Here is a 25,640-nt window from a genome sequence, read left to right on the forward strand (position 1 = left end):
TAAATTTAAGCAGTCAAAACATTAATTGAAATTGTCTTTTAGTTTGTAGTTTTCAGGTTCATATTCTTCTGCATTATACTGTTACTGTTGTGTAAATCCAAAGTAGCACAGCTGTACCAACTGGAATTACTAGACACTAACTGAGGGCAGAATTGGACCCTTGGCTGACTTGACTGCTACATAAACTCAGTCCTATGGTCCGGATGGTTATGTGGTGACATCTGAAAAATGAAGAGATCAGTTTAGTGTTCTGGATTGGCAGATGCAAGCTGAACAAAGGGTTATGCTGCCTGGAGGTATACAGGAGCCTGTTGGAATTATCTTCAGTGATGTTAAAATACAAGTAGCAACTGAGTGCTCCTGTAAGTTATCTGCCCCCAAAAGCACACTTATCTTAATTTTTCATGGAATTATGGGTGAAAACATAAATATTGAATACTTACCTTAGTTTTTAATTTGATGTCTATTCTGAAATATTTTGGTTTTAATAGCTACAAGCAGTATTTAACAGATTTGGAGGGAGAGGGAATTTGGGCCTGAGGGAGGGATAGCACTTGTATGCTGTCTGCTTTTGTACTGGCAACCTCCTGACACTGTTTTGGGGGCTTTTAGCATAATCAGGATGACACCAAGCCAATTCTTATTTAAAACCAGCTGACAATCTATTCAGTTTGTGCCATCTGTCTGTCTGTCTTTAAACTGATTTCAGAAAAAAGTCATATAGTCCTTAGTACCTGTTTTCCATCTGGAGCAGCAGGCTCCTGCATGGGTAGAGGCAGATGTACCGAATGTCTGATGCAACCTTCTGCAGCTGCTGCCTGTTACCACAGGCCAGCTGTACCCGGCTGTGATCTCTGTTATTCAGCCAGTCCTGACAGGTCCCTGGCATGGGTGCCTCTGTATGTCTGTCAAATGTATGCGGAATTCTCGAACAAATAATCATTAAAGTTTACTTCTTTCCTCTTTAAGAGCCATTTTCATTCAGATACACTGAGTAAGCATCACTGCTTGTCTTCTACATCTGTCCTTTCACATTAATGTTCAGAGGGCAACCGAGCATCATGCAGCCACTCGCTCCCCCTTCCCCCCCAGCGGTGGGAAGGAGGGAAGCAAGAGGCCTGGGAAATTGAGATAAGGACAAGGAGGGATGATCTCATCCTATAAGGCACAGGCAAAAACCAGACTCTTTAGGGGAAGAAAAAAAAGCCTGTAAAATTTAATTTTTAATGACACTAACAACACTTAACAGACAGAGTAGGACTGTGAGAAGCATTACCACATCTTGAAAACACCTTCCCCCATCCCTCCCTGATTCCTGGGATCAGATTTGCTCCCAATATCTCTACCTCTTCCCCTCCAGCAGCACAGGGGGCAGGGAATGGGGGGTGCAGTCAGTCCTGCTGCTTCTTCCACCTCGGGGAGGGGGGAACTTCTGGCATTCCTCCCCTGTTCCAGTGCAGTCCCCCTCTCACAGGAGACAGTCCTCCACAAACCAGCTCCGACATGAGTCACTCCCATGGGCGTGTGGGTCACCCCTGCCTGTTGCAACCCTCCCAGTGCTGAACTGCAACAGCAGGGCCGCCTTCCCATGGGATCCCAGCCTTCTTCGGGTGCAGTCACCTGGCTTGGTGTGGGACCCCCCACAGGCTGCAAATCAGTATCTGCTTCATCACAGACCCCTGTGGATGGGGGGGTGGCCCTGCCGTCTCACCATGGGATACAGGGGGGCTCTGCTCTGGCATAGCTGCCCCCCATTCTCCTTTCTTTCACTGACCTCGGCGTTCGCACAGATGGTCTCCTTGCAAGTCCTCCTCACAACTCCAGCTCCTCATCCCCGATTCCCCTTCTTAAATATGTTACTGCAGAGGCACAGCTGCCGTCACTAATTGGCTCAGCCATGGTGCAAAGGTGGGTCCGACTTGGAGCCAGGGGAGCTTTGAGAAGCTTCTCACAGGGGCCACCACTGTAGCCCACTCCCCTGCTACCAGAAACCCTGCCACTCACTCAAACCAGGACAGTAAGGAACCCTTTCAATGTAAACTTACTGCTTTGATCATGCTGGTCTGTGTTGTAAAACCTAAGCATGAATTGTTTGATATAACTCAAAGGAAGAAAACTTGCACGTTCTGGAGTAAGGAAGAACTTGTCCTGTCCATCTTTAAATATGAAGAATGAGCCACAATGGTTGATTCAAACTGGAAACCACTTGTTTTCTTGAGGTGTCGTGTGGAGACACACTTGCAGCTACTAGTGTCTTGTGTAGTGTTTGGACCGTGTGTAGTGAGTACACAAAGATGACAGAGGTGGGGAGGAGACTTCAGGGTTTCTTTGTGTGATTTGTTTTAGTCCTCAGTAAAACTTTGCCTGCTGGTGTGTGGAACAGGTGAATTCAGCTGTGTGACCTTTTTGTGTAACCTGTTGATGGAGGTGTGATGGGTACTGCCACTGGGATTCCACACAAAACTTAGGCATGGAGTGATGTTTTGTAATCTACTGCTTTTTACTTCTGCCCCCAGGGTTTTTTCTGTCTGTATTATGCAGATTGGTAAAAGGCCTGTGTGTTTTGTGGGGGTGGTGGTTGTTTTGGTTTTGGTTTTTCATGGTGTAGGATTGCCAGGGCAGAAAAGGACTATTTGGGGAACAAGCTGCTTTTGTTTCATTCTTATTTCTGAGGTTGAATTGCTTTTAACTTTTTTTTTCATACTAGACCACAAATGTGCATTAGATGAGAGAAGTTGAAACAGTTCCTGGGTTACAGAGCTCTGTCCTGTTTTTGCAAGATCTTAAATCTTTCTAAATTAATTCTAACTTTGTCTCTATTGTGGCTTATAGCTTTCTTACAGTAACCATATAACTTACTTTATACTTTTAATATTAAAGACAGTCTATTACTCTGTCCCATTTGCTCAGAGAGCAGTCTGCTGTTTAATGACTCTGCCTGGGTATCTGAAAAGCTGAGACACATTCCAAATGTTCTAGTTCTGAATAATAATTTATCCTGCCTACGTACAGTGTTTTCAGAGAAGCTGCAGGGGAAGGATTTTAGATTGAACACATACTTGTTTGTGTGGGTGTGAAAGGGTGGTGTAGGGGATATTCTTTACTGGAAAAATGATCCACAGTTTTCTCTATAAACTTTCTTGGCCCAGCACTTCAGTTGGGATCTTTACACCCACTGTGTCTAATAGCAGTTACTACTGCTAAAAGGACAAACTTTTGTTGCTTTGCATTAGTAGAACAACACTAATTATTAGCACAGATTCTCTTTAGATTATCTTTAAAGACAATGATCTTTTCCTTCCTCACCACCAAGCTAAGATGGTAGTGAAAACTATAAACTTATCAAAATAGTTTAGAAATATTGAGTTGAAATATGTTTCAGGTAAAGGAAATGAATTAAATTTTGTGCTTTGCATGTAGGTTTATTTTGAGAGTATTTTTTTTTGGTTGGTTAGGGTTTTCTTCCCATAGCAAATGAAGTCTCAAAGAATAGATGTGCCAGACAGTAGACTCGAGTTTCTTTAAATGCCTCTGCAGCACTACCACAAAGCAGACAGTCTTGAGGATATCCAGTGTGAGTAGATGGCCATGTAGGTCATGCAGCACTGGACTGTTCCTATGTGATGGCATAATGTTTTATGGGTAGTCAGGAGATACCTAGTTAATGCCTTGAGGATTCGGAGGTTGTATAGTATCAGCAAGGTGATTCTTAATAAAAATCTGTGTGTAAATAGCACCAAATAACTCTTTTCTTGTTAATTATAAAAGTCCTATGTTTATATTTTGCAAAATCTGGGGTAATGCCCAGGTGTCCAAATCTGTCATTTGCTGTTCTTCCTTTTGTTGTTATCTTTTTGTCTTCCTGTCCTTTAGGAGCAGAGGTGATTGCACTTCTGTGAGAATTTAATCTCACTGCATGTACTGCAAGTATCTTGAGTAAAATGTGCTTTAGGATTTATACATGCCTTTTGTTTTTGTAAATTTTTATAGAAAAAGGTGATCATTCAGTAAGAGTTTACCCAGGTACTGCTTAACCCAGTGTCTTGACAGAAACTACTTTTCCTCTATGAAAATTAGATGAATAGTTGATGATTCCTTTACTTAACAACAAATCAATTATTTAAATTGGAATGGAGTAGAATGCCTTGAAGGTCTGAGGTGTACTGATTTGGTGATTCACATCCACAGTTGCATAGAAAGTAATGACTTACGTTTCAGAATAAACTTTGCCAAATAATAAACGTAAGCAAATCTATACAATGTTTAGTAGCCAGTCAGTTGTAGAATTAAATCATAATTTATCTCCCTGGATATTTAACAGTGACGCGGTCTGGCAAAGGATAAATTATCTTACTCTCAGCTCATGCTTGATTGTAGCGTCAGCAAATCTTCCTGCTGCTGAAGATGCATGGGCAAGACAGATGGCAATTACATGGACTCACTGGGAAACCTAAAAGAAAAATGTTGGTTGAAAAATTCTTAGTTCTCAGAAAAAGTAAGTTTTGTAACTGAAAAATGAATGAAAACAAAAAATGGATTTTCACAAGATACTTTATCTGCTGTGATTTCAGGGAAACATCTGTGGAAATCCCAACTTGAACGCAAAGGGTATGAACAGGAAATCTTTCCCTTAGTTCTGCATGTTGGTGAAAGAAACATTTTTTTCACTGCAATTTCAACATTTAAAAGAGTATTTTATTCTCTTCCCTGACCACTAAAGTGCTGAATTTGCATATTGCTCTATTTCTTTCCTATTTCTTTTTTGTACTCTTGGGGAAGAAAGAGAAACTTTTGTTTTGCTAAAATTATTTTTCTGTATCTCTGGCTTTTAAAGTTCCATAGGACTGGAAAAAAATTATCTCCCTAACAGTGGAACTAAGCAGTATAAATAACTTGGGGATGGGAAGATGTCTTATTTGAAATAGGACAGGTACTACATTTTTCTCAGTGAAAAGTTCTACGTGAAATATTTTCATTGGTTATTATTTAAATCTTGTTACTTCACTATCAGGCTCAAATTTAATTTCTCCTCTTGCAGGTGCTTGTGTTCAGGTTTAAGTTGAAGTATAGAAGTGCACATGGGAATAGAATTACATTTGCAAATGTAAATCACCTCATCAAATCCACCATTCACCATATGGTGAATTGCAGTCTTCGGTAATCACAGCCTGATACTCCTAACAGTTCTTGCACTTTAATATGCTGAAACTGTATGAGTCAGGACTGTTGTGAAGCAGGAAAACAGTGAAAGGCGCTGGGAATATGCAGCTTCACTGATAAAGTAAATGACGGTTTATGTATCTTAAAGACTGGACATTATCTAGGCATACGGTTATGCTCAGTCTTGAACTGAAGAATGATGAGATGATTGAATGCAAATCACTCTGAAAACATGCATGAGTGTAAAGGATTCATACAGTAAGAAGGCAGTCCAAAATGAAGAATCTTCTCTTGATTAGAGTTGGGCATCCAAAAGCTTGATGTGATAGGAAGCACTGTAGATAATCATTGATGTAGGTGTGAGCCTTTTGAATAATTTCCTAGATTTTTAAGAAGTTCAATTGTAGTTAGACGTGAGCGGGAAGGTAACTTCTAATAAGATCAGAGGAGAAATGCTTAAAATTGCATTATCCTTTATTTTGTCTGAAGGAGCATCTGTTTTGTGAAGAGGTTTTGCAGGGAGGGAGTTGCATTTCATATTTACAGAGATTCAAAAGTTTGTCACTGGTGTGGACTCATCTTTGGAAGACAATGTTTACACAGCCTATGTTTTGACACTGAGAGTTGGATCAGTCCACAAAGAGAATTGCTACTGGGAGGAGAGGGGACTGCAATTGCAAACTTGTCCTGAATGTGAGGGGACAGGAGGCTGTTTGAGAAGAACTGTTGTGCTCTGTCTTGGAGGAGAAATTAAGAAAGGAAATTGCTCAATGGTTTTCTTGAGGAATTATAATTTCCGAATTCTTAAAGCTCAGAAGTTTGTTGAGGTGACAGCTCATGCACTATATAAAAATGCCATTTGAGTAGGGCAAAGTTCACAACTGGCTTTCCTTTGGATGATAATTTCAGCAAAATGGGGTTTAATTTGTGGGAGTACTTGTGTGATTGCCAGATGAGGTTGTAGCTCTGTTCTCTCATCAGTGTTTCAAGACTTGCAGCAGAAAGCTTTAATAATTGAAATGTATGCAGCTTTAAAGTACTGCTGTATTTTGCTCTATAGATAAATCTTACTACTTTTGTGAAGACTCTGGAAACATTTTGTAGTGTTTTCATGATGGTATACACTTCCCTGTTTATGCTTTCTATGTGATGTTTAAGAGGAAAAGGTTTGCTAACATCTGTTCTGTCCAGAGAATGTTTGCGTACAGTAGTCTGTTCAAGCTTAAAAATTTTGGACATGGTTAAGAACGTAGATATTGTAAGATGCACTTGAAAGATCAAAGTTTTAATGAAGCAGACTGAAGAGAGGATTAGTCTATAGTCTAACCCTTTCTTTCTGACTTAGTTTGGTAGTTTGTGTAACTGCTCTGCCAAGAGAGGGCGAGGAAACTTGTGCGTGAGCCAAAGTTACAATTGCATTCAAATGACCTTACAGCATCAAGAACTGTTCATGTGGGGGAAACGCAAATAGAAGCGACGCTTTAAGCGAGCCTGCTAGCCAAATGGTGAAATTCTGGAGAGGAAAAGGAGGCTCAAGAAAGGAGGAATGCTATGCAGATGATCAAGAGAGAAAAGAGTTGAAAACCAGGTACAACAATGGCTGCTGCGGAGCTGTAATCCCCCAGTACTGTTTGTCTCTCTTAGAGCTTAGCTTTGAATGTAGTATGCATGTAGTGTGTGTGCTGAGACATTGCTAGCCATGTTTTAAATTAACTCAGACAAAGGAAGGGAACATGGCAAATGCTGCTTTAGTACTTTTTGGTTTCCCTTACTCTGCAGTTTAGTTGAATGCTGTTTTTCAACTATTGCACTGCATAACGCTGCCTGGCCTCTTTCTCAAATAATGCTGAGCTGCTGTTGTGTTGTCAGACGCAGGTTTTGTTCTGGTGGGATAGGGGAAAAGACTTACGCTTTGATGTGCAAAAGTAGGGCATCGACAGTGTCCTGTGCTTGAATGGGTCAAGGATCACTGCTTACTGTGGCCGCTTTCTCCCTCCCTGCCTCAAGGTCTAAAGTTAGTCTAAACTGCCACGTTATTTAAAATACTGCCACCATAAGATTTTGAGAATAAACCAGAAGGAATCTCAAATAGCTAATATTTTTAAGGTTACAGATGAAACTGGGCATCAGGTATATTAAGTCGTGATACTATTGTTAAACAAGTGTTGTGGTGGGAGCAGGCAAATCGATGCAAATGGGATTACTTGCAGTTTTGCAGGCGTTCGACTGCAAAGAAATCGCAGTTATTTGGGATACTCATATTGTCCTATATGCATAGGACAGTTCATTTGTCACTGATTTCTACTGGTGATCCTGGAGCATCAGAGGCAGGAAACATGTTTATATGCTATGTGTCTCAATCTTTGTATATGCTGATAGATACTTTGGTAACTTTAAGCTTATTTACTGAAGGTATGCTATTAGTGATGCCTGTCTTAACTGGTATCCTGGACTTCATTCTGTTGTTAAAATGGAAATTCCTACAACATAAGGAGCTTAGACATGAGTGTTTCCTTTGAAACAGAAGACAACTTGTGCTGGGGATGTTGTCATTTTATTAAGCTCATTTTGTGGATGTGGTTTGAGTTTGCTTTTCTTATCTGTATTTAAATTTGAAACAAAAACTTTAAAACAGAAAAAAGCAAAATGGTTAAAAATTAATGCATGAATTTTGGATGGAATGAACTATTTTATTCATAGATTTTTTTAAAAAATAATTTTTAAAATCTTGATGGCTTTGAAATATTAGATTGCTGTTGGAGAGTTACGTTCTTGTGTTCTGGTGGCTGGAAGGCAAGAAAGCTATTTTAGATTCCCCCCCCAACATTGTTACTGTGAATTTGTTTGCTTACCAGTGAAGTTTAATATAAAAATCTACAATGCTATAATCCAATGTGGAACAACTCTTTATAATTCACTAATTCTTTTTCTAATTTACTCATTTTTTTTTTTTTACTACTCCACAACTTGGCTGTGTCTGAACTCTGTTAGAAGAATGAGTACGCTTAGTGAATTTGTAAAAAATTCACTGCTTCTAATCAAGTTAAAACAAGAAATCAAGATTAGCTTTATTTGTCACATGCTCTTTGTTACAAAAGTTATTTCATCTCTGAGCCAAAATAGTTTAAAGGGCCTTTCCATCATTGGGAACTTTGGAACAAGGCCCGTAATAACTGTTCCTTGCTCTGTGATTGACTGACTTGAAGGAAGCTGACATTTCTTAATAAAAAGCTTTACATTTTAAAACTTTATGAAAATGCTTTGGACTGGCACTACCTGCAATACCTAAAATCCTTAACACACTCAAAAATCTCAGTGCTACAGTTGTTTTTAGACTGTTGTAGGAAGGCAAAGGGAGGGAAATTAAATGTTTTTGTAGAGTTGTTAGCATCTGTAACATGACTTTGCAAATTATGGGAGTGTAATTGTAGTTGGACAGAGATGGAGTTCATATCAGGCAGAAAGAATACCCTTCTTGTTAGCTCTTTTTACTCTCTTCCTTCTCTGTCCCCACTACTTCAGGTAGGATTACACTGCAGCCAGAGGGCACTTAAATTCTAGTAGGAGCCCTTGTCCATAGGGATTAGACTAAAAAATCTAAAGTGTTCTTGGGTGAAATACATCTGATGGATTTTTCTTGTTCATTTTCGTATGGCTTACTTTTTCCTCTTATAAATTCCTGTTTCACCCCCTGATAAAGAACAGAAAGGTGCAGTGAATACAGAGAGTTGGTGTTCTCCCTGTTCACTTAACTTACCCACGCTTCTTGTTTCTTTCCATTGTCTACTTCCAGAGGGGCACTTAGATTCATCACAGAGTGGCTCAGAATTTGTCTCCACTTTTTAAATTTATCTCTAAAACACAGAGGAACACCTGCCTTGCACAAGTTTTGAGCAATTTTCAGTTCTTGTGGAGAAAGTCTTTTTGAAGGAACCTGTAAAAATCAGAAATACTTTCAACAGACTTTTATTTCTTCTCAAACCCCACCTCCTGCCTGTTTGTGTATCCCAGGTGTTGCTGTTTAATGTAGTATGTACTGCTATGGCATGGCCTGCAATGGAAATCAGTTTTGTTTCTTTCTGGTGAACTGTGTCCCAAAACATGGCATTAACACAGATACTAAGAAGAAAAGTTGGAGGCAGAGGAAATTTATGTTAAAGGTGCTGTTAGAAACTGCCCTGTAGTTGGGAGGTCTTGTTCAGTGAGCAGTCTGGTTCTACGTGTGTGAAGAGAGCTTGCGTAAAAGTAAAGGGCAGGTGTGTACTAAAACTTACAGACTAGCAAGAAGACAGAGTAACTTAATTTTAATTAAGTCTTCAAACTGAACTGAAAGTATTGGGACTAATTTATAATACATTTACTAGCCTTCCTAATTAGGATTTTAGTTGGAATTATTCTGAGACAACTCACTTCAAATATGAAATTAAAGACTGAGGTGGATATATGGCCTTTTAGAGCAGTACAGCTTGCTTTCAAATCATAATGGGACTGTACAGGTATTACTGGGAAAACCTGAGGATTAGAACTGATAGGAGTGTATTTCACCTTGTGGTTTCCATGTTGTTAGATTTTTAAATACTGAAACTATTTCCTCATCAACTGTTCCCTTTGATCTCACCTCATTCTGAAAGCCTTTTTCTCTAAAAGATGAAATGTGCTTCTTGATGTCATTTGACTTCACACATGTAAGGTTTCATCAGAGAGCTGGAACTGAAGTTGAAAAATGTAGCTAACAAACTTTCAATACAGGAGATGCAGAAGGAATAGCTGCCTAGTTACACTCTAAAAATCATGTGAACTTTAAGCCACTCGAGCTTAATTTAGTGGAAGACTGGCCTGAGTGGCTTAATATAGATAGCTCAGATATCATGTGGAAACTCTAATTTAGACATGTATTGATATAAGAGACCTTGAGCTTATTTTTATTTGTTCCTGGCTAGATTGTTTGCTTCTGTCCCTTAACCCCACTCTTTATTCTCAGGAAATGCAGTACATTGGCAACTGTTACTGCACAACTACACCTGACTGTACCAGGGAGAGTGAAGGAGAATCCACCTTCAGATACTGGCACTTGTTCTGGTTTAGCCACTTTTCAGTGGAGTCTTCAGTAAATTTGTTTGGTACTGCTCCTGGTCATCTGACTGGGAAGGTGAAACAAGTAGTGGCTCTGGTCAGGATATCCTTCTGCTTGCTGAGAAGTTTTGGTGACTTTTGAACGTGGCTTTTCCTTTTTCTTCCCATAAGGGAAGTCCTCAAAGTGGTGCGACAGACAACAAATGTGGTAGGGAATGCTTGTCTCTCGAAGAAAACAGGTAAGCTAATTGAGATGCATCACCCTCTTGGTGCCCTCCTTCCAGTGTAAAACAAAGCAAACTTGGGTTTGAGTGTTTACCTTGAAATGGCAGAATCTTTAGATCAGGCAAATTCTTAGCTCTTTTCTGCCTCTTAAAGATGCAAATGCAAATTTCTACTCTTTTTCCTTTTTATTTTTTTTTAAGTTAAGCACTAGTTTACTTATATGTTTCCCAATACTGTAACTTTAAATTATAGCTATTACATGAACAGCACAGGAATTTTTAACTTGGTTCAAAAAACTTGTTTCTGGTGTGGTCATTTACATAACATCGATAGGAAGGTCATAGTGTAACTAATGTGACTTGCCCTCTGATGAAAGTGTCATGGGAAGAACAAATGGATGAATGGATTCCCTCGATGTTTACAGTAGTCATGGAAAGTTCTGCTTTGCTAAAATCTGCATTAAGCTTAGGAAAAAAAACTCACCCACACTCTAAATCTTTGCTTTAAAAATATGGTGTTTTCAAGTATCACTTCAACCCTGCGCAGGGATTTATTTGGGGTGAAATCATACTGTTGGTCTGGAAGCAGCTGGGGATTTTATCTGTACCAGAAAAAATGCTTCTGAAGCATGTGTTCAAAGTCTGGAGTAGGTGTTGTTGATATCACTCCCAGACTTCTTAAAATTACAGCCCTTAATGCAGTCACAGTTTGACATGTAACCGTACTTACGGATCTATAACTTCATAACCAGAGATTCAGTTTGGGAGGTATCATTATGACAGCTACTGTCGTCTTCCATGTGAAGAATTAAAATACCTCAACATCCTTACAAAAACAGAAACAGAGTATATAGGACACCTTCATGTTTAAAAACTTTTTAAGTTGATGGTGAATGTTTCACCACTTAAATCTTCTGTGAACAAAGCTAACTTCTATGAACCATATAGAATAAGGTTGGGAGTAAGAGTCAGACCAAGGCTCTTTGTGGTGGGTTGCAGAGTTTTTGCTGTAATGACGCCAGAACTCTGTTCCATTCATTTTGAGTAAGTTGCAGAAGTTTGTGGTCTATACAGGGAGGACAGTTTTGTTTATGAACTTTCAGAGTCTTCCTAACTCTTTCTCTGTCCTTCTGAGAGATGGCAAGTTCTTCTTGAATTAAAAACAATCTCAAAGAGATATTGTGAGTCAGGATGATTTTTTTTTTTTAATTTTAAGACGTCTTGAAAAATTTGGATGGCACTTAAGCATAGTGATACAGTGCAAAATACCACCTTATGCAATCTCTGAAGATAACCTACTTCTTGTCATGTCTTTGTTACATTTGCATTTACCATAATTTACAAGTAATTAGAATCTATTGGTTAGCATAAAAGTAGCTTTTTGAAGGGAGTAAGAGGGAAATATTTCTATTTTGTCTTTATTGAACAATGTTGTATTGCTTTGCTACTGACAAGAGACAACCACCCCAAGTTTTTGAGTGAACTTCTATGTGAAACACAGCCTCAATCTCTATGATTCATTTGTATTGGAACTAGATTTTGTTGTAACTGCCTCCCAAAATGCAAACCAAATGTTTTTATGTACAACTTTTTTGAACACTACACCAATCCCTTATTCGACTAAATTCTTGCTGTTAAACTAGAGAACTTGGTTCTAGAGACAGAAAGGAGAATAAGCAACAGGGTATTTTTGGTGTTAAAGCACTCTTTCATTTCATGAAGTGCTATCAAAATTGTTCTTGCTTCTCAAGGTTTGATGGAAACATGCCTTGCATACCTTTTTGAAACTCTAACTGGCCTTTAATTCTGTAGCTCCGAACTTTGGGTAATGGAGGATCTCACGTGCACTTTTTCTGTAGTGATCACAGCATGCAATGAAACAGCAGAGCCCACAACACAGGTGTCCATACAAAAGTGACCTGGGCATCGCTTTTAATCCCTCTGTTTTATTACTGTTCTATAGTGAGAAAAATAACTTTGAGTTTTGAGAGGGTTGTGCTTCCCTGTAGAATGTCACATACATTATTACATGTTGTTTATAAAGACCTCTGGAGAAACAATCATGGAAGACTCCTGAATTACGAACTAATACACATTTTAAGTGTACTTCAGATTATCAGTGTGTTTCTAGCATATTCAGATTATACAGTCAGTGTTGCTTGTAATGCAAAAGACGACATTTTTCAATACAATTTTTTGAGGTTGCCCGTAAAGTATCTTATCACCTGGGGAAAAAATATGCGTTCTGTCTGTGATGGGCATGCAGTCCCAAACTCAACAAACTATGCTTTAGTCTCTCTTCAGTCTCTCATGTCATCAGACTGAGCTGTGGGGCTGTTATTAGGTCTGCAGAAATGTTTGTCGCTGATAATGTACATGTCTTGTAGTTGAGAAGTTATTTTTAGCAGTCTGGTTAGACTCTTAGAGTCACTGAGGGACAGAGTCCTGATGGAGAGCTGCAAAAGGGAGATGCCAATGGTCTGGAATGGGAATGAGGAAAAAAGGTACCTTTCATTCCCAACCATTTTGTCTATTTTTGACTAAGTTGTTATTTCATGGTAACTTGCAAAGAAAAGGCCCATTTCTCAGGCTTGTTAGCTTGTGCTTAGGCTAGAAATAATCTGTGTTATTCAGGGAAAATCGGTAGAATTGCATGGGTGGAAACTTCCTTTTTCACTGTGATAATGTTCAAAGGCTGCCTGGATCTCGACAAACTGACACCTTTTAACTTGAGTGAATCTGAGAGGTGCTTCTCTTCACTATGTATTAGTGGAAAGGCTCTGACCTGAGACAGTTAGGATGAAGTGGGGGTTGTACACTGCATTTGCTTATATGCCAGGCTTTTTTCTGATTGCCTAGTAACCAGGGAAGGGTGATGCAAACAGCATTGCCACTGAAAAAGGAAGTTGTTATGCATTGTGGAACCTTTAATTTGACCATGATACTCAGCTACAGGCAGCTTTTTAAATATTAAAATTTGATATTTAAAAAAAACTTGTGAGCTTCAATTTTATCTATTTTATTCAGAGAACTATTACACAAAAAGCCAAGGTAGAAAAATAGCACAAAGTATAAGAGGGCCCATCAGTTTACATGTTTATGTACTGCATTATGAACTTGGAACAGGAAAGCTGCTGTTTTTCCATAGTAGCAGAATAGCTAATGAGACTCCCCTAAATACATTGCTGTGCTTTCCCCTTCCTCCCTTCCAACCTCTTCTTATTTTTAATGTGTGTTTTGTTTTAGTGCTAAAGTCAAAGGTCATCCCCAGTGTTTCAGTCTCCACATGCATGACTGAGTGAGTGTGTTTTTCTTCACTTTCATGCTTATTTTTGCAAATAAAATCTGCAGGTAGAGAATTTAAAATAGAATTGAAAGCTGTTTGAGGCTTCTCTAAATGACATACCTGGGAGTGCTGCCACATAGCAGAAACATTTCAGTGATGTGCATTTCATTACTGTGGGGACACCAAAGATAAGGTAAGGTAAGCTGTGTCAGTTGCTGCAGTGTTTCATAAAGTAACATTCCATGCAGTTGAGGGTTTGCAGCCTTGCCGAAGTGAACGATCAGCCATCTCTCTTCCTACTATTTATTGTGAGGTTTTGTATGTTCTACCGTACTATCTCTTTGTACCGGGGTAGTGTCATCTACCTGATATGGAAGAACTTTCTTTTTTCCCTTTTCTCTCAGTTGAAAATAACTTTAGAAATGTTTGTCTGTCTTTTCTCTGGCCAGTCAATATGGGTTCATGATGAGTGTCATCTTTCTTCATTTTGACTGATGGATGTTGGTCCTGCTGAGACTGTTGTATGGTGGCTGACATCTCTGTGCTACATGCGCAGTCTGGTGGATTTTTTTTTTTTAATCTTAATCGGGTGGTGCAACTTTGCCTATGTAGGATGGTTGTAGGAAAATTCTGCATATTGCACTTCAACTTTGTTGGGTCAGGTATTTTCTGCCCACTGTCATGTAGAACATGTGATGTACTCTGGGTAATTTTCAAACTGGCTAAGCTAAAGTTTAGTTTTATTTTTACAGTTGTTCATAATTTGTCTGAAGAACACAGACCCTAATGGTTAAAACCTGGTGGCTATGGTGGTGCCCCTTGTCTTTCAGCAAGAGGAACTGACAGTGAATGCGAACTGTACTATGGTAGCTAACCGTTGAAAGTTTGGTGTTAAAGGCTTGATGGTATACATATCTCTGTCACAGAGCCTGGTGGCTGTGCTGAGGAACATAAGAATGATGTGGCTGGTGTCTTCTCTAATTGCCTTTTACTTTGCACTGTGAATGACTGGGCAGCACTGTGCAGCTCTACTTTGGAAGGTGTGTTTGGAGCAAGGATAGACCATGCTCAAATTCTTTAATTCTCTTTCTGCCTTCACCCGTAGGAATATACTCTACCACTGTGTACTAATGTTCACCTACATTATTTTAATCAGAATTGTAAAAACAAAAATAAAAAATTTCCAAGAACTGAGTAGAACAGATTCGTGTATCTTCAGTGACATAATTGTGATGCATGATTGGAAAAACAAGCTTCTTATCTAATGTGAATAAACTTGTGAAAGGGGAAAGAGGGAAAATCTGTCTGAATTCAGAAACCTGCTGCTAAACACCATGCCAGTAAATCAGCTATGCGGTCTAGTAGCAAGAAAATATTATTCTTGTTCTAGCCATATGTTTGGGTTTATGATTTCTTAATTGCGCTGTAAATTGGTATCTCTGTACAGGGTTATAGAGAAAGCTAATTGAAAAGCTAATGAACAGCTCTCTTCTTTGTTCAGTGCCTTCAGGTCTGAACACAATGTAGATTGAGGAAGAATGGAAATCTATGTAATGACACTGTTATGCAGAAGTTCAAAGGAGAAAACTTGCAAAAATCGCCCCAGAATGTAGTGTCAGTTGTTAAGTGATCTGTTACCTGTTGCTGGACTTGTTTTACATTCTTTTTTTCCTACCTTGCTGTAGATTCAGCGTGAATTATTAAATCGGTGGGAGTTGTAAAACACCCTTCTGTTTCCTATCATCGTGGATGTATGAGCACTCATCTGGCAGTAGGATTCTGTGGGAGACTGTATGGGTGTATCCTGTGTTGTTTCCATGCAGTTTTATGGTATGTTCTGGGAAAACTGGTCTCTTATCTGGCCCTTCTGGCATACTGTGCAACTGATCTTAGCCTAGAAAGTCGTGGATCCTAGTCAAGTTGATGACCTTTTCCTCCTGCTTATTAATAAACCTTCATGTTCCTACTGCAGTCAGTGTAGGTAGAGTGAGACTGAGGAGGAGAGCATTTCAGCACTGGCTCATCCCGCTGAGAAAGTGGCAGCATGCCATCCTCAAATTACACAGAGATCGTCGTTTGGGCTGCAGGCAGGGGCTGTGAAGGCGGCTGGCGTGGGTTTTGGTGGCTGTGGAGTCTGGACTGAACAGCAGCTTTGGAGCAAGAGCACGAGTGGTGGAACTGCAGATCTACAATGAAAACCCGTGGATCTGTTTAAAAGGAAGAGAGTCTAGGGAGGTTATGGTGCAGCTTGTCACTACCACATTCACCCCAGAGGGGCTGTGCTAGACTTACTGATGCTTAAAAGCTGGCTGCCTTTTTAAGCCATAGGACAGTGGCTTATTTTGGCATCGACATGTCAGTTGCTGGTGTTGGTAATGATGGAAGTTTACAAGGGAATTATTGCGGGGCCTGAGTCATGGGAAACTTACTGTGCTTCCTCTTTTGGCCATGGAGATTCCGGCCTAATGATGAATATCAGCAGGCTATTTTGATGATGAGTTTTTATTTAGTAATATAAATGAAGTATGTGTACACTTCTTCCTTCTTTTCTGTTTCCATGGTGAGGGACAGGTGTGTGAAAACTAAGCTTCACTGCTGTGAGACCTTATAGAGATGGAAGAGCACAGAAGAAGAATGGAATATTACCAAGTGATGATTTCAAAGTGATGGCAGAATATTTTACTGAGGGGAACAGAAAATGGGTCTTAGTACAAACTGGGGGTTGTGCTGAACCCTGCAGTTGGTGCAAGTGAATAAACAGTATGTTTCTGAAAAGCAAGTCTTCATCCAGAGCAGCAAGGGAAGTAATGGTGGTCTAGTGTACCCACGTCATCTCTGCAGTAGGAGTAACTTACAGTGTTTAATTTCCTGCATCCTGGTAGGGGAAGTGTTGTAACTTTCTCTTTTGGGTTAGTCTTGTCTTTAGCTTGAACTGCTGCGTGAACTGTTTGCACTGCTATGTTCTGACCAAGAGGATGACCAAGAATTTGTTAAACAAAGCCAAAACTCTTATTTGTATGGGGCGAGTGATAGCCTGCTGCTATTTGGCATGCTTTTTAATATTCTATCAGCATTTCTTGCTGAAAATTCTGTTGGACCCCAAACCCTTAGGCAGATACACTATGTTACCTTGCTTGCACTTAAAGCATGACTAAATTTAAGTCAAAAACTTTTCTACACGAACCATAGGACTTAAATAAGTTGGCTTCATTTCAGGGAAGTGAGTGCCTGCATAGAAGTATTTTTCTAAAAATTCTCTTCTTTTAATGATATGATGTGCAGCTCTTGCCAAGCAAGTTAATTTTTCCCTGTCTGCCACGCTAAGTTGCAAGGAAGTGCTCCCCAGACCTTCTTTAATAGCAAGGAGAGTTTCATATTCTCTCTCAGCAGTAAAAGAGATGTGATAAAGCTTTGAGGTCTGATGCTAGAACATACTGGACAGAGAACCTAAAATTAATGAAGGCTGAATTATGAAATTGAGGGTGTGCAGTGTCAAAGCACTTTATAATGTTACTGGCTTCAGCTGTCAAATCTCGGCTTCTTTTTACCTTTTTTAACTCAAATAAGAGTTTCTATGTCAAATAAGCAATCTACACAGGGATTTTACAGAGTAGGTAAAGAGGTCTGTTCCGTTCAGGAAATCCTGTGTTTATATTCAGGATTGCACCTATAGGCCTTGCTTTCCATTTTGCTTGTTATCTAGAAATCTGAATCTTCCACAGCTCCCTTGCCAGAAGCTTGCTTCTTCATGCACAAGCAAAAAGTGTGAAAGTCTTTAAAATAGTCAGACAATTACTTTGGCTTTAGTGATACTTTCCTATGGTGTCAAAATTTATCATCTTCTATAAATGTAACCGTGGGTACTGAAAGTCCAGAAAATGTTCTGGTCTTAAATCTGAGTAAATATTACCGTTATTTTGAGGGAACTGACTATTGGGAATGATAACTTTGCTTGTGATAGAGTATGTACATGAGTCAAGGAAAATTAATCCTAATTGTGGTTCTGAGGTTGATAGGACCTTTGTTTTGCCGAATTTAGATCATGAAAAAACATTTTGAAGGAAGAAGTTTCTAAGCATCATAACATATTGAGAAGAGGCTAGGCTTTCTTTTAAACTGGGGGTAGGGAACATTAGTGATGTTTTTATTTTTTTTCAGTTGAGTGAAGAAGTGCTTCAAATACTGTGTTCCACCGTTGTAAACCTACATATGGTTCTGTGCACTTTCACCTTTGCCATCTGTCTGTAATATTTTACCAAATTTCTCCAGTTCCTCCTACTGCCTCAGCAAGGGTTGCTTTTCATACTGTAGTGAAAAATTTCACTTTCAGAGAAAGTTTTCAGAGAAATTTCAGACTACCAATTAAGTTGTAGAGTACACACAGAAAAAAATCCTTGACATGTAGGAATAAGGGTCGTCAAAGAGCTGTTTCCCCTCACTGAAAGCTGGCTTGGTTGCTTGCCTGAGGCTGTTGGTATGCTCAGAATGCTTTCTGACTGGGTGCTAAGATATGAATAATTGATAAGGCATGCTGATAAGTGGGAAACTGAATTGACATTGGTAAGCAGGTCAGCTTGCCTAGTCCACTTTACAGTGGTTTTAGGTCTCCATCAACAGAGATTTACAATAGAGCAGGAGCTGGCAGGGGTCAGTTTGGTCAAGTGTTTTCTTACTGCCTCTGCCATGACTCTGGTGGGTAAGTGAAGTTCAATATCCAGTACTGTCTGTTGTGCATTTTGGAGACTATGTACATGCACAGAGGAATTTGTCTGAGGACAACTTCAAGAATTGTTTGAGGGTTATTGCAATTTTTTCCAAAATCAATTTCCAAATTGTTTGGAATCATTTGATCCATCTGTATCGAGTGACTTCAGATTTTTATTTTTGTGGTCCTTCAGGGAAAGCCACAATGCTGGGTTTCAACTTCATTACGTAATTCAGTAAGATAGTTTAGTCTGCAAATGAAGCAAAACCAGAGCATGTATTTAATTTGCATTTTTACCCCTTAGCTTGTGCTCTTGTGTAGTTCTCCCTTGTAAGGAGACTTCTTTTTTTTGGTATGAAGACTGTATCACAGTGTGGCTTTTGCCATGTTCATGTTAATGCCCCTGGAATTCTCTAAAAAACTCTGTTCCAAAGTCTTTGCTAGTGCGACTTTTACTTTAATGGCACTAAGCCATGGATAATTGGCTCAGTTTCCTAAAATTCCACAGCCTGTTGTTAAGATAAACATTTCTAGGTTCCCAAGAACACAGACGCATGTATATGGTAATATACTGGGTATACAGAGCAACCTTTAAACAGCAGATTCTTATTCTCCTATTTTATTCTTGATGTTTACACACAGACTTCATAAGCAGAAAAATGACTTGACAGAATAATTGTGCCAGTTTTTAATTGAAAAAGGCTGTTAAATATCTCTCTTTTGTTGTAGCCATTAACCTCTAGGGAAGCAGAAGGGAAGCAGTCCTGCATTGGGATGGTGTGTGTTGAGATGTACTCTCGTTAGTCAGCAGCCCCTCTCCCAGTTGTTGGGAAGTCCATGTGACTAAAGCTTTGGTATAAGGCCCAGGATTGCTGGTTGCTTAGGAATTTGTAGTCTTGTTATGTTGCTCCTCAACACTGGTACCTAAAGTGACTTGTAAGGCCCGGGTATCCACAAGTGTTGGAGGTCTGGCTTTCTCTTCACTGAAAAGGGCTATGATCTGTGTTCCCCCCAGCCCAAAGCTTTAGAGAGGGCCTATAATTATAGAGCTCATGACAGAGCTGGGTTCAGTTCACTCATGTCCTCTCAAACATAATAGTATATGGTTAAAAGTGTTGCTTCCATACATAGCTACTTTAAGATGACCGAAAAAAAAGGATATGAGGCCCAGGGGTATTAACAGCTAGTTAAGAAATTGTGGGACAGGTTCTGGGTAACTCTGTGCATGTCTAGGGTTGTAAGACAACCTTGAAGAGTGAGGGAGGTTCTCACTGGATTGTGCCAGTTGCTGGAGAACGTGGGGAGGCTCGCTGCCAAGGAGTGAGGTGAGGGCCAATGATGCTAGTGAGCCAAAGCAGATCTTAGCATCTTATTCAGAGCAGGAATTGGTGGTCTGTCCTTGGAGGTAAGCTTCCCAATAGTCATCTTTAAAATTGCTTGTAGCAGCAATAGGAAACTTTAAGTTCTTACTTTCTGCAAAAAAATTGGGATGTTCTTCCTTAACAGATTGAGTTTTGATTTGTTTTGGTTTTTTTACTTTTTTCTTTATAATATTTTTATATGATCATTCAACTTCTAGTCCAAAGCAATAAACTCAGTCTGAAAGTAAGTGGTTCAGGACACAGCAGGTATTGTGTGTGGGTTTTTTAGGGGTGTTTGCAAGGAATTTTGTTCCTTTTTTCTGTCAGCTGGTTCCTTTCATCCTGCTCTCACTGTCTCTGTTCAATAAGAAATAGAAAAGCAAAGCAGCAGTCTTAGTTCTGTTATGTGATATTTTGTGTAAATGTTTTCAGAAGGACAGCTATTAAAATTTGAAATAGTGACACTTCTCCAGTCCTGTAGAAGAGCATTTTAAAAAAATTTAAATTATGCCAACTCTACATAGACTTTGTGGACCCTTCTGTGGAGGGTGAGTAATTTAAAAAAAATCCTCCTGTAACAGGAGAAAAGCAATAGTAATGTAAACCAAGATTAAAATCCCCCCACCCGGGTTTTAAATCATGATAAATATCTGCTTTGAGTCAGTCTGTTCTTTGTTTAGGGTTACTTGACTAAAACTCTTGGCCCTAGTTTATCAGCAGTTAAGTTAATTGTATCTTTGTTCAAACACTAGTAGTGGTAGGGGGAACCTCCCGTTCTAGCATGGTCTTTCAGCTGTTTTCACTCCTTTCCCTTGGTCTTTCGTGTTATCCTGAGGAAGAAGGTATGGCTTGGCTGACTGATCAGGGTTTCAGCTTGGAATGGTAATGTATTTTAATTTGAATATATTTTCCTACTGCATGCTGTCTTAGGGCCAGGCAGAGTTCAATAGGATTGTTGGAGTTTTTTTGTTTTGTTTTCCTCTTTACTAGTAGCTAGTTCATGCGTGTCTGGTGCATTTGTGCTTCCTTACTCTGTTCTGCTTCTGGTCAAGTGCTCTCCCTGGTTCTGAGCTCAGGGCTTAGGACTCAAGCGCAGACACAGTGGTGTTACCTCTTCTGCTGCATTTCAGAGAAATTGTGATCATCCCACAGCTCTTCCCAACTAGTGGAAAAGCAGTACCAAATGCTCACCTATCTTCTGAAAGTCTTTGGGGCTTATGGAGAAGTAAGGAAGTGGGGAGTGTCATGCTGTTGTGGTGTGTAAGCAAACAACACTTTTCAGGTTTCTGTTATCACTGTTCCCATCCATACTATTTGAGGACCTGATTTGCTCCTGGTGTAATAGTTTCCCTCGTACCTGAACTGTTTGACAAATCTTTGATACCTGTCTGGTACGAGGAGATAGACTGGTAAGCAACATATGTGTTAATGTACTGAAGCTGATATTCATGTAGTCTAGCTTGTGTGTTGGCTGTGTACAGGCAGGAGTTTATACATGCTAAATACAACAGCAACCTTAATCCCAAATGGTTTGGTGATTTGTTTGTTTTGGGTTTTTTAAGTCATTAAATCCTTTCCTTCTCTTCAGCAAGTATTGGACCATGCCCCTTGGACCCATCTTGTATTGATCTACCTCAGTGGGCACCTTGCATGTCCGTGGGTGTGAATGAAAAGTACATGTTTGTACACAAACTACATGTTTGAAGACACATACGTGTCTATAGGTTGTATTGCTATATCGGCATACCTCTGAGCTTTGTTATGTTACCTGATGAATTCCTCCTTTGCACATGCAGTTCGTGTTCACTCTGGTGGTGGTGGTGGAACAGCTTTCCCTTTCCAAGACAGGTACACAGCATGTCTAGTTAAGATCTCCTAGCCAGTAGTGTGATGCCTTGCAGGAAAGGCAATGCACTAATTTTTAGCTGTTTTCAGTTTTATTTGTTCACAGGTGGTGGGGAGGGCAAGTTTGGTGGCCTACATTAAATAAAAGAAGCTGGAGCTGTAAAAAGCTCCCAGTGTAATACGAGCCTTACACATGGAAGAACTATTTATAGAACCCTGTGATATTGGCCTCGGGGAACTTCAGAGCAGAGAAGGGGCAGTGTTACATGCAGCTGGGTGAGAGCACACTTGTGTGCTCTCAGCTGCGAAGGTCAAACCCAGGGCTTGTCTTACAGTATGCTTCCACTCTCCCTTGGCCTGAGAGGAGGAAAGACTGATGGGCTCCTTTCAAAGGCCAAATTCTAGTGGTGAGAAACTTTGGTTTGTGGAGAACAGAGGGGTGGTTTTCTTTCCTTTTTTTTTTTTTTTTCCTTCTCTTTATGGGACTTTTTATTTGCAATGTTTTGACTTGCATTACTTTTTGAGAAAACATGACTCTGTCTTCATTGATCACTTAATGGTCAAACAAGGACAAACAAGGTCACAGTAGCAGCTTTGGGGACCTTGAGATTAAGGTTTTATGGTTTACATGTTTATATTATCATTTATGCATATTTTTGGTTATTGCTGCTGCTATTCAGGCTTTTGTTACCTAGTGATGACTTACTTATTCTAAATTACATTGCCATGTCACTGGCAGTTAGCCAGGCATTCTGGCTTTGGTTGCCTTCATCTGCTTAATGCTTGTTGGTTATGAGGCTTTATAAAAAGTGGTTCTAGAAACCTTTAGCTTGAAAACATTCTTTAATGGTTTCATAGGCAGAAGAGCCCCCCTTTTGGGAGGCATAGATCTGAGAAGATACTTCATAGCACATGACATAACCACTGGGTGTTGATGCTTCTCTGAAAAGATTGCATTTGGCTAAGCCAAAGAGTTCCTACCTAACCTCACTATGAAGGGGAAAAGAAAAAAAAAGCATGGGGTATAGTTTAAATGTAATATAAAGCTTGAATAAAAGGGTTCTGTGTGATGTTGGGCTAGCAGACGGCTTTGGTGTGACTGCCTGGGTCACTGTTCACAAACGCACTGTTAAGAAAGCGAGGCAGTGTTTCCTCCAGGGTAATCTAGGAAAGATGTTTGATTGAAAAGTTTTGATGGCTTTAAAACTTTGGATAAGGACATAGTCTAGAGTTGTCCAAGATGCCTGTTCCTTTGATTTGCTGTAGAAATAATGGATCTCTTCTAACATGAGCAATGCAGTACTTGTTTTTATGTAAAGTGTTTGAAGGTAAATAAACTGCTTGTCAGTTCTGTCAGTCATCTGTGACACTTTGTTTATGTCCCTCTAGTTAGAGGTTTAACTAAGTAGTCAATATTATGCATATTTAAAAGCTAGCTTCTGGGTGGAAACTAAAACCCCGTGGTTTTTAAGAAGGGTATGTAATACAGCACAAGATTAAAACAACTCATTAAATTATTTGGGATCAAATTCAGCTTTTAGATAAAAGTTAAATAGGCATTATGTATGTATGTATGTGTGTAAAAGCCAGACCTATTGCAAATGGTTGTTTCTTCACTGTCTGACAAAGTGTGTTTAAATGAATGCAGGCATTTTGACTGGCTTATGAGCCCACCCACTCAGTGAAGAAGCTGTTTTTAACTTAAAAAAAAAAAAAAAGGCAAATTTTTGTAGATGCAAGATGTGAATTAGTAAAAAATAATCAAGTTGAATGCTCGAAGCAAGTCTTAAGTTGCTCTGGTCAATTCAGTGATTATTATCCAAAACACAGACTGAAGATTATTCTGAATTACCAAGGGTAGGCCAACATGTTAATCTATTTCACAGATTAGACAGACATATAAACTGGCTTTGATTTGCTCCAGTGTCTACATAGGGCATTTTGCATCTGAAGAAAGCTTTTTTGTGTAAATAAGAAGCTTGAGGGCTCTTTTTAAGGAGCTTAGTAAAATTTAGCAGATTTAGTAAACCAGAGGTGTTTAGTGGATTTATGAAGAGTTGTACAAAACAGGGAAGAACACTTCTGGTGGGACTCTTGCAGGTACATAAAAAGGGAGGAATTTGCACACCCTAAAACCTTCTCTGAAGTGTTTAACCATCAGTTAGTAGTTACTAAATGAGAATTAGAAAATTAGTAAATGAGAATACAGGATCAGAGCTCTGTAGCTCCAGGCAGATGCTAGGAATGGGAAGCTGTCTCAATTCCTTGATACCATGAGGTTCTGTCTAAATTAGCAAATACTTTGGTTGGGAGGGATGGATGAGTAGATCAAAGTTGTTAGCACTGAAGCTTCTTAAATCTTCATTACTGATTTGGGTGGGTTACTTTAGATGCACCTTGGGCTGAATGTTCCCCACTTCCCAAGCGGTTTGAAGCTTCCTGAAGGAAAAAAATGTAATAGGTACACGCCAGATGACCTTGCAGTGATGTAGCCCACAGGGTTATTTGAAGTCTCATGTCCCTGTTTGGCAGCAGGTTGCATTTGAAGTGCATCATGGAGCAGGGTTTTCAGGTTCTCCTTACTCAAAAGGGAATTTTTTTTTTCATGTTGCAGCAAAGCTGTTCTGAAAAACCAGCTGGCTCACAGTAAATGGTTTTGCTTCAAAACTGTGCTACTTCTCTAAACCAAATAGCATAGTTAAATTAAATATGAGAGTAGGCATAGCAAAAGGATGACCTGGAATAAATGGGAAGATTTCAGTCGGAAACACTAGAAAGGTATTTTTCCTATCTTTTAAGGAAGTATTTTTTAATTTTGCAGATATTTGCAGTGGTTAAGCTGCCATTTTAGACTAATGAATAAAAGTATTTTCTGAAGCACAAAATCTGAGCGAGATAACTAAAAATTGTTCAAAGTGTAATAATCACCGTAGGGTGCAGTGTGGGGCTCTTGGGCAGCACGTTATTTGTAGGAGTTCCAGATGGTTTGTGACTACAGTAAATTGCTGTTGTGGCAATTCAAGATGGTGATGAGACTAATGTTGCAAGGTTACAAAGAATGTATTTGTTGGCATTGCTGGGCTCTGGGTAGGCACATGGCTGAATACATCTGTACCTTTTACTGCTTTTGGGGGAGGAAGAAGGATTACTTTAATTCATTTGTGTCTTTAGATTCAAAGTTAAGATATGTTTAATCCTGAATGCAGAAAAACTTAATTTCTAATGGTTGTATGAAACTTGTGGTGTATGAAACTCAACCCCCTCCCCCCAAAACACACTGAAAACAAAATAAGAACTTTTTTTTAATGGCCAGAATTCAGAATTGTCTGACTGATGTGGAGATTTTTTTTCTCTTTAGCTCAAAACCCTCAAATCTTGGCTGTTGTGTAATGTAAATGCATCTGTTAGCTTTGAACTACTTTGCCTAGGTACTTACAGCTGGATAACTTTTTTTTTTTTTAAAGTGGAACCAGTGCTGGCTAACCACACTTCAGTTTTTGACTTGGTTTCCGTAATCTGGGCTGCCACAGGTATACTGCAATAGGTACCCAATGTACTTCTTGATCAAGTCTTAGTTACTCTTCAGTCATAGTCCAAACTATTGTGTAGATGTACAGTCAGATGACAATGGTGTTTAGTGTATATAGAATTTAAGCTTTTCCTATAGTAATCCTTCAAACAGTCTATTTTAAGCACTTATTGGGTTAGACCAGAATCTGGGCATTGTACAGAGGAGGTGTGCAGGAGCAAGTCTTTGTGCTTATGGCATTGCTCTTATAAAGTGCAAGGTTTGAATGAGTGCCTTTAATAAACAGTTTACAAATAAGGGATTTTTTCAGAGTAAAATGACCTGATTAAAAACATTTCAATGATAAACTTAAGGGAATTGTGCTCTTTCTGCAAACAGTTTCACACTGAAGAATTAAGTTCAGACATTCCAAATTAAGTATTTCTTTAGACCCAGGTCTGTTTATTGGCCCCAAACT

The 25,640-nt window shown here is 39.3% G+C and overlaps 1 protein-coding gene across 8 annotated transcripts in view; it reads left to right on the forward strand.

Annotated features, from left to right (window-relative positions):
* Nucleotides 1-25,640, forward strand: part of TRAK1 (trafficking kinesin protein 1) — a 138,770-nt gene that overhangs the window by 21,619 nt on the left and 91,511 nt on the right. For 5 of the 8 annotated variants that reach the window (XM_074840846.1, XM_074840903.1, XM_074840873.1 and 2 more), the window contains exon 2: nucleotides 6,596-6,748. The exons of 2 other annotated variants lie outside the window; for them this stretch is intronic. In XM_074840846.1, the coding sequence (XP_074696947.1) occupies nucleotides 6,663-6,748 (86 nt within the window). In that variant the 5' untranslated portion in view covers nucleotides 6,596-6,662. Of the gene's footprint in view, nucleotides 1-6,595; nucleotides 6,749-10,454; nucleotides 10,473-25,640 lie in introns of those variants that run through there. One more of the 8 variants, XM_074840895.1, reaches the window with a different exon arrangement.

The sequence above is a fragment of the Strix aluco genome, chromosome 1 (assembly GCF_031877795.1).
Source record: "Strix aluco isolate bStrAlu1 chromosome 1, bStrAlu1.hap1, whole genome shotgun sequence".
Lineage (NCBI taxonomy): Eukaryota > Metazoa > Chordata > Aves > Strigiformes > Strigidae > Strix > Strix aluco.